Source organism: Echinops telfairi, unplaced genomic scaffold, assembly GCF_000313985.2.
Source record: "Echinops telfairi isolate 266 unplaced genomic scaffold, ASM31398v2 ScPeMD7_1;HRSCAF=3_0, whole genome shotgun sequence".
Taxonomy (NCBI): Eukaryota; Metazoa; Chordata; class Mammalia; order Afrosoricida; family Tenrecidae; genus Echinops; species Echinops telfairi.
The window spans coordinates 29,778,384-29,788,500 of record NW_022103896.1 but is presented as its reverse complement, the minus strand read 5'-3'; the positions used below and the strand labels follow the sequence as shown (position 1 = coordinate 29,788,500).

General features: G+C 40.7%; 1 protein-coding gene across 1 annotated transcript in view; it reads left to right on the top strand.

The window, feature by feature from the left end:
- The window catches only part of PKHD1L1 (PKHD1 like 1), a 182,255-nt gene that overhangs the window by 91,001 nt on the left and 81,137 nt on the right, over positions 1–10,117 (top strand). Inside the window, 5 exon segments of the mRNA XM_045287100.1 lie at positions 580–736; positions 1,559–1,715; positions 3,211–3,290; positions 4,120–4,249; positions 5,237–5,366. Of these exon segments, the coding sequence (XP_045143035.1) occupies positions 580–736; positions 1,559–1,715; positions 3,211–3,290; positions 4,120–4,249; positions 5,237–5,366 (654 nt within the window).

Genomic DNA, 10,117 nt, shown 5'->3' with positions numbered 1-10,117 from the left:
TGATTAAATTTCTTACTTGATGTATTTTAAGTTATTTTCTCCTTTCGTTTGACAGCATTAGAATCAAAACAGATGGCTGTTAACTACTCAACAGTCATTGATACTCTAGACAAGAGTGAAGTCTGCCATTCTCTTTCTGCTGATAAATAACACCTAACAATCTCATGTGACAAAACTTTGGTCCTGCTAGCCACATGCAGACATAGATCAATAAAACTCCAACTTTTCCATGGGCATCACTTGACCAAATAAATTTGCAGAGTTCCCCCAATTAAACCTTTCTACCAAGAAGGTAGAATAAGAATAGTTAAATCTCGTAAGCTATGTTTTGGGTTCATTTATAAATACATACTAGCAGTGGGAAAGAAGCAACATCAAAAAAGGAGAAAAAATAATGCTCTTTTCCACCATCTTAACTCTTTGTTTACTTTTTCTCAACAAATATTTCAAAATCACAACCTAGCCAATTTGCAGTTATTTTTGCAATAACATAAATAAAAATGAATACTGTGACCTAGAAATTTGGGGGTGGGGAACTGTAAATGTTTCATCCCCCCCCCCACCCTTTTTTCTTTACAGTGAAGATGTACAGGATGTTCACGTCTCGATAGCCGAAACCAGATGTGATGTTGTGTTTTCCAACAAGACGCAGATCATCTGCGTGACGAACGCTCACGCATCTTCAGGATGGGCACCAGTTCATGTCAACATCGGAAGCGTGGGCATGGCCAAAGGGGTAATGGTGCTCTTGGGGATGGAAATCACAGCAGGAGAAAAGTTAGCGTTATGGGAAGTGAGGTCATTGGTAATGGATTGTAAATATTTTTTACTTAAAAACAAAAACATTGCTGTCAAGTTGAGTCCAACTGAAAGCAATCCTATACGACACAGGTTTTTGACTTTCTGCTCTCACCGAGAGTATAAGCCTCCAGAGCACCCGGGCTGTTCTACTCTGCCTGGGAGGGCGGCTCCGAGCTGGAATCAACTCAATGGCAGTGAGTTTGGAGTTTGCCTTGAACTCTTTGCCGTGGAGTGGCTGGTGGGTTCAAACCATTGACTTTTGGGTTAACAGCCAAGTGCTCCAACACTGTACCACTCAGAATCCTTATTTTATTATTTCGTATTTTTTAATTATTACTTTCCTTTTCAACATAATTAGCAATGAGGTTTTTTTCTTCTTTTTTACAAACCCCAAACTATTGCTCTCTAGTAAATTCTGACTCACAGTGACCCGACAGGGTAGAGTCGAACTGCTCCTGTGTGTTTTTCAAGGCTATCAATCTTCGCAGCACAGAAAGCCATGTCTTTCTCCCTCAGAGTGGCTGGTGGGTTTCAGATGCTGACAGTGGGCTTAGTAGCCCAGTGTGCAGCCCGCTGTGCTACCAGGGTTCCTGTGAATTAAACAAAAAGGCAGGGGTATCTATTCAAAGGCAGTTGCATGTTATTAATTATTATAAAAAATATTTGTCATCCTTTTCATATTTTTTGTCTTGGAAGAAATGAATAAAGAGTTCTTCTAAAACCTTTTTATTAAGAGGTCTCTCGCATTTTATTACAGGACAATGCTGAGTTCCTATACATTGATGTGTGGTCTGCCAACGTCTCGTGGGGAGGGAAGTCTCCCCCGGATGAAGGGTCACTCGTTGTTATTTCCAAAGGACAGACAATTTTGTTGGATCAAAGTACCCCCATTTTGAAAATGTTGCTTATTCAGGGTAAGTTTCTGAACATCTGTTAATGCTATCGAATCTTTCTATGAAGTTCATCTAATCACAATATGTGATTGTGAATTTCACTTGTGTCGCGTTTGTCATCCAGGATGCAGTTCAGAGTTGTGGTTTACTGTAATTGAGGATTAAAATTCCTTGGTTGTTATGGGATTGATTAGTGCCCTGCTATTAGCATTCTTAAAATGAATCAGATTAGAAAATGTCAGAGTCCATATAGTTTAATGTTGCTGCATGAAACTTTTTTCAATAACAATGTGGGTATGAGCATGTACTGTAAAAGGTGTTCTCCACTTAGAAAAAATGCTGTGGGTCGCAGGGGTTATCAAATCACAGCAATTCGTGAAATTCTGTCCCTATCTGACCCGTTAATGTCAGGCTGTGATTCTCATCTTTGTATGTGAACCTGCCTTGGGTTGTTAGCTGGGATCTCCTTGATAGTCCGTTTTTCAGATATCAAACCCAATACCCAAACTCTTCACTGCATGTGTAAATGCAGAACCAACTGGCGAGAGGAGAGTCATTAGTGCGTCCGTGTGTACACTTGGCCAAGGTGACTGGGGCTGTTCACGGAGCTTTGCATTTTGTTTTTTGTGGGTTTTTTTATTTTATCATTTTATTAGGGGCTCATACAACTCTTATCACAATCCATACATACATCACTTATGTAAAGCACATTTGTACAGTCATTGCCTTCATCCTTCTCAAAACATTTGTTCTCCACTTAAGCCCCTGGCATCAGCTCCTCATTCATTTTATTTTTAACTTCTGAGGTTGTAATCGTGTTTCTGATATTTGAATTATTAAACTCTGGATCTCTGGGTGAGCCAAGTGTTATTTTCAACAAATGTACATTTGTCTCATTAAAGTAGTCCTATCCGAGTACCCACTTTAGTGACACCCATCAAAATATAACTGCTGCAATACACGTTATAGGATCAAAATTCAGAGCATTATGTTGGCTTCTGTAATTCTTTTTGCTCTTAATTTGTGTTGAAGTCCTGAGTTTGTTGCACTATAATTTTTGCAGTAGCATCTCTTCAACATTCAAACTCACTGTCCTGTCTGACTCCCAGCGACCCCATGTGATCAGGAACTCCCTTGGGAGGGTTTTGAGATTGTCACTCTTTACAGGAGTAGAAAGCCTCATTCTTCTTCTGCAAAGCAATTGGTGGGTTCAAACAGCTTACCCTTTGGTGGCCATTCAAACTCGTAACCCACTCTACCACCAGGGCTCCTTTGCACCCACCTTCCAGCAATTAAAGGTCAAGGCAAAAACATCCACCCTGAGATTTTCCCTCAACTCCCTGGGTTGTTTTTTTATAGAGGCTTATATTTTTCTGCTGCCAAAGCGCTGAAATGAAGGGACATGCATCGGCCTGGAAGGGCCAGAATGAAAAAGTAAATCTCAATGCTCCATTTCAGAGGTAACTTTCAATAATACTTTTCCTCATGATACATTTCCAAATTGTATGGTTTACAGGTGGAATGTTAATATTTGATGAAGCTGACATTGAACTTCAAGCAGAAAATATCCTCATTACAGATGGAGGCATTCTTCAGGTATATGAGAGTCTTTGACTAGTATTCTTGGCTAACTTTTCTCAAATGCTTGTTTGAATAAAAGAACCCAAAACCAAACTCACTGCCGTCCATCGCTTCTGACTCCTGGTGACCCTACAGGGCAGAACTGCACCTGTGGGTTCCGAGGCCGTCACTCCTTACAGGAATAGGAAGCCGCATCTTTCTCCAGAAGAACAGCTGATGGTTTAGCAGCCCAATGTGTACCTACCATGTGTAAAATGAGGAGTGTTCATGGCCCAATGCTTAAGTGTTTTGCTGCTGACTGAAAAATGAGGGGCCCAGACCTATTAGGTTCCCTGGGGTAGAAACGACTTGATAATTTCAGCCTAAAAATCCCTCTGTGGCCAGTCTGCTCCATCTTATAGGGTCAGTATGAATCGGAATTAACTCGGTAGCACACAGCAACAAGAACATGTAAAATGAATAGCTCACTATGTCAACTTTTTCCAGGTTTTCCTTTGGTTAGATCTCTGTTGCTATAAAACCCTTTTGAAGAAGAAAAGTTTCTTTTTCAGAGAAATTTTTTGTTTGTTTTTTCCCATGTAAAGATGACTATGTTATTGTTGGGCAGTTTCTAAAAGCAGAACAGAAAATCACTAGTTCTGTGATGTAACTAATCTATATCCTTTCCAAAAGCGGCATGGTGCATTTGACTGACTAGATAATTTAAGCTTGGGAAAAAGTACCCACACACTGGCTGAATTGATTCTCAAGTGACAGGATACCAGGAAATTAGGACTTTTGTGTCAGCAGAATTGTGGATGCTGGGCTTTTGTTTCCCAAATGATGCTTGTGAGATCTCTTTCAGATTGGGACTGAAGCATCACCATTTCAGCACAAGGCTGTCATTACCTTGCACGGGCACCTGCGATCGCCTGAGCTCCCCATATATGGAGCGAAAACACTGGCCGTACGAGAGGGCATCCTTGACCTGCACGGTACACACAGTGGGCTGTGTTCGGAGAACTGGTAGAAGAGAAATTAGCCATGAAACCAGAAATCATAGTCCCACTAAGACTTTCAAAATGACACTTGCCAGGCTTTCTCATGTCTTTGCACCTTCCTGTTCCACCACCCGTACCCCGCCCTGCTGCCTATCCAGGCCAGGCTCGTCCTTTCATACGCCACTGCTGGGCGCCCTTCTGGAGCCTTCTCTGCACCCACAGCACCTATGGTCAAATTTGTCATTTTCACCAGACATTGTGGTCATCTGTCTACTTTATTCATTTATTTTTTAAAAGTCAGTAAGTCTAGAAACAGAAAGTTGTAGTTTCTTATGTTCATACCTGAAAATGGGCTCTTCCTAAAAAGTAGCATTTAGAGTTGTACCTCTCTGTGAATGTACTCTGGAAAAGTACAGCAAATAAAATTGATTTTGACATGTTTAAGGAACTAAGACAATCCACCACTTAAAGGAAGTGTGTGGCAACTCCCTTTTATGTTGAAGAAGTCTTCCGTACAATAATAACAAAGTATCTCTTTTCTAAAGTTAGAATATCACAAGCATGATGCTCTATTATCATCCATGGCATGCTTTGGACTAAATATATTTATATAACCGGAATTCCTTAGGAACTAACACCTTTCGTTTACCTCTAGATCATTAGTTTAAGCAATTCCTAACAAGAATGACAAAGAAAATGGGCCTCTGTTCATTTTCTCAATGCTATCACACAATATTTATATTGTGACTATAAATAAAACTATCAAATGGAGTATATCATTGCAGAAGGCTTTTTTAAATAGGATATTATTGATACACAATGTTCCCTTTTACACAGCAAGAATATAACCCTTTTTTAAGAAAAGTCAAAATGCTAAGGTAAAATGCACCTTGCCCAAAGGGATCCCGTCCAGGATGAGATTGCAATGCCCGAAGTGCTCCCTTTCCGTAAGAAACACTTGCTTTGCATGTTGGGTTCTAGGTCTGCCTATTCCTGTGATCTGGACTCGTTTGGCTCAGACTGCTGAAGCAGGGGACAGGACTCTGCTTTTACAAGAAGCTGTGACGTGGAAAGCAGGAGATGACATTATCATTGCAAGTACAGGGCACAGGTAAGGGGTCTTCTAAGCCTTAGTATTTTGATGTAGAGCAGATATTTTATAACTACATAATACAAGGATAATTCAGGGGATTGCAGTAAATGGTGTGGCAAACATACCTGGTTTCCTCTGGCTTCTCTATTGCCACAAGGCAGGGCTCAGACATGCTTCTACACTCGATCTTCCTATTCCTTTGCTTGGACACCAGCTGTCCCTCCCTCAGCACACCACTTCGATGTGCGGGTTCGATAATTTATTACAGTCGCCACCCAGAGCTCACAGACAATGTTTACAATCGTGGGGCTTTATTAGGGAAGTGGATGAGTTACGAGAAGGCAGGATCAGTCAAAGGGTACCGTCATTAGTCCACAGCAACATCCCACCTCAGTCAGCAGCCAGATCCCTTTACAGTCCTCAGCCACTCGGCCACATGGTCTCTTGGCTTCGGACTCTGTGGGCCAGGAAGTCGACCTGTCTCACAGTCCCATCGTCTCTGGGCCACAGTCTCTGATGCTTCTGGTCCTGGCCTCTGCCACCTCGGACAGTGATCTGGAACATGCGCTTCTGATGGTCCTGAGCTTGCTCTCTCTGCTGCTACTTCAAAGATGGCTTATCCTGACAGCTAGCGAGGGGGGTGGGGTGTTAAGGAAAAAAATGTAAAACCCTATTATTAATGTTACACATGCCCTATTTATACCTCACTGCTCTTGTGTCAATTCTGACTCAGAGTGACGCTATAGGACAGAGGAGAAATACCCCTGCGGGTTTCTGAGACTGTAACTCTCTTGGGGAGTAGAAAGTCTAATCCTTCTCACCTGGAACAGCTGGTGGTATAGAATTGCTGTCCTTGTGGTTAGCAGCCCAATGCTTAACCACTATGCTACCAGAATGGGAGTTAGAGACCAGGGCAGAAAAGTCATATATGAGAAATCTCACTCCACTACAAAGGTCTATGACTTACCCATTTTATTTTCCCTCATTCTGAAATCTTGAATACACTCAAATCATATATGCCAAATGCTAATATTTGGTAAAGTAGAGGGGCAGCTAACATGAGGAAGGCCCTCAATAAGACAGATTGACCCAGTACCTGCACCAATGGGCCCAATACAACCAGGAGCAACTGTGAAGGTGCTGGAGAACTGCGTAGAGCTTCCTTCTGTGGTGTGCAGGGTCCCTATGGGATGGGGCGGAGCGGATTTGATGACACCTGACCACCTAACAATAACATTTGGCTGATCACCCTTGCGTTATCTTTATTACTTGAACTCATGACAAAAATCAATTTGAATGTATACTATTAATAAACCAAACAAAACTCACTGCCTCCGAGTAGGTTCTGACTCATAGTGACCCTGTAGGACAGGGTCGAACTGCCCCCTGCGAGCTTTTGAGACTGTCACTCTACGGGAATAGAAAACCCCGTCTTTCTCTGGAGGATCAGCAGGTGGTTTTGAACTGCCAACCTTGCGGATCACAGCCCAATATATAATCACTTCAACACCAGGGCTCCTATAATATGAATATATTATAGTATATCAGTATATGCTTATAAAATATTTCATCTATTTTATATGGTTAGTTTCTGTGTAAAACTTCATTTAGCGGGGAAAACCATGATGCTAAAAATCACTTGAAAATCTATAATTTACAGTCTAACTAGACTGGTAAGGACCTACTGCCAATGAGTTGATTCCAAAGAAAGTGTATACAAGAAGGGTGCTTATCAAAAAGCTTATGATAAATGAAATAAAAAATAATGGAATTTCCCCATAAACTTTTTGAAGCCCCCTCATATTAATTCATTGAATAAGTTGACAGAAAGCAGCTACTAAATTCGTATTGTATGCTTTTGGCAGTGGTTCCCAGAAGTATTAGTAATCATCAATTAAAAGGGAGGAAGACATCATTATAGAGTGAGTGGTGATTCACATGACCTTTGAGATGCTTGACATTTCAAAATTAACACTGCTTATAACCTTCATTTTCTGTTCAATTGCTTATCTTAGCAATCAATAAACACAAGAAAATAACTAATAAAACTCTGCCAAGTCAATCAAGAGAAAGAGGAAAAAAGTAAGAAGAGCCTTGTTTTCACTTTCATATTCAAATTTTAGGTGATAGTAAAATTGGGTGCCATTTGGCTTATCAAAGAATAAGTAGTAGTTTTATGACAGTAAACAGCTAGATTGGGTGAAGGCCCTGTCTCAATTTAAAATTAAAATGTAAGATGGCATTTTGGGTTTGCCATTTTCAAGTTAAAAATAGATATGCAAATGTTAGGAAGAATTAAATATATACTTAGCTTTACAAATTCTTGCTTTTTCTACCCTTGGAGGAAATCTTAATTATATAATGGCAAAAAAGAAAAATAAGCTGAAAAACAAAAGGACTTACTATTAGAATAGAAAATCCTCATTGTTATCTTCCTGTATCAAATAGAAGTTTAAAAGTTTGCATTGGGGTACTTGATTTTAAGAAGCATGAATGAAGAAACATGTTAACCAAATATAAACTCACTTAGTCACTGTTTCATTGATAAACCTTGTTTGTGAGTTTGTAAATCAAGTCTTTAAGCAAAGGGCTCCTAAAGTTAGCCTGGGTTCCACTTACCAATATCACTTACCAGTCCTATGACTATATTATTTCACCTCCCTGTACTGTAAAAGTAGGATGCTACTAACATCTACCTTGTCGAATTCATGTCATGATTAAATGAATTAATATATATAAAGCATCAAGAGCAGAATTCAGCTTAAATTAAGTGCTTTATGAGTTAAATAATTTAAGAAAGAATAGGTATATTTAGGTGCACACAACACATAAAGATTATTTTAAGAGTCCTTTTTCCCCTGAAGAAATTGCTTGATCAGTGGAACCCAAGGGAAGACAGGGCAGGTTAATTTATTGTGAGAATTTGATCTTCTTTGCATTGAGTTATAATCCACCCTGAAGGCTGCAACCCTGGACCTTCATCAGCAGATGCCCCAAGCCCTCCTCCTTTCAACAAGCAAGCTTGTGCTATCTGCATATTGCAGGTTGTTAGTAAGCATTCCTCTGACCCTGATGCAGCATTCTTCGGCATGTAAGCCAGTTTCTCAGATGATTTGCTCAGCATACAGATGAAATAAATCTAGCATGAGGAATAACACTGACACGACCTTTCTTGATTTTGAAACATTCAGTCTTCCCTTGTTCTGATCCCACAACTGCCTCTTGATCCTCTTGAAGAGATCTGGAATTCCCATTCTTTTCAAAGCTATCCACAGTTGGTTACGGTCCATAGCCAAATACCTTTACATAGTCAATAAAACACAAGTAAACATCTTTCTGGTGTTCTCTACTTTGAACCCAGATCCATCTGACATCAGCAACGATATCTCTTGTTACACATCCTTTTCTGAATCCAGCTTGACTTTCTGGCCGCTCCCTGTTGATGTACTGCTGCAAACATTGTTGGAAATCTTTAGCAAAATTTTACTCATATGTGATATTAATAATATTGTTCACTAGTGTCTGAATTCTGTTGGATTATCTTTCTTTGGAATGTACACACACAAAAAACTCAGAATCCTCACACCTGAACCAATAGGTAACATATGATAAATCAATAAAAGATTGATGCTAACAAGGATTGCTTACACCACAGTCCTCCCAAGCACTCTAATTCTATGCTGGGTTCCATAATTTGTTACAATGACCACACAGAACTCATCGCCAATACTATGAGTTGTATGTTGGGCTATGATCTGCAAGGTTGGCAGTTCCAAACCACCAGCCACTCCTCAGAATGATGGGGCTTTCTAATCTCATGAAGAGTTAGTCTCTGAAACTCACAACAATAGTTCTACCCTGCCTGTGGGGTTACTTTGAGTCAGTGTTGAGTCGATGGCAGTGAGTTTGTCCTGTGGTTTATTGGGGAAGTTATTAGGTTACCACTAGTCAGGATCAGCAAACAGGATATAGTTATGGGTCCACAGAAGCACCTCTTCTCAGGCAGCACTGAAGCCTATCTGGTCTTCAGCCTCTCAGTCCCACGGTCCCTTGGCCTTTGCTTCCATGGGCCAGGAAGCCAACCTGTTGCTCTACTTCACCATCCCATAGTCACTGTTCTGTTCCACTTGCTCTGCCACTGTTTCTGAGGCATCTGACCTCGGCAGCCTCCACCACTTCAGACAGAGATTTGGGATGTGTGCTTCTAGTGGTCCTGGATCTTCTCCCTCTGAGTCTCATGGCTCCAACACACAGAGGAAGGCTTTGATGGACGTGTGGTCTTTGTCTTTCAGCCCCAAGGAAAGCGAAGGATGGTGTCTAAAGTTACACCCTCTACTAAAGTGCTCTTAAAAATATAAACCTCACCCTAATCCTGTAACAGAGAATACCCTACAAAATGAGATTATAGTCACAAGTGTAGAGACCAGAATTATAATACATCACATAAGGAATTATGGCTAGAAGGAACATATTAATTAACAGCCTATCAGGTATCAGTAGTACCTGCTAGTTGTGACCCCATAAATACGTCTATCAACATTACCAAATGTACCATAGGGCCATTAGATTAAAATTAGATTTCTTGGTGTGATCCTAAAAGTTGTTAATGAATATACATACCCTTCCTATCAGCTTCTTCTCCTGCTGAATGCAGGTCTTTGCTTTTCCAAAGCCTCTGTGCCACTGAGTTATGGTTGCACTACCTTCTTCCACGACCTCTTCCGACAGAGAGGGCTGCTAATTGGGACCGCACTTGACTGCTGGTCCTA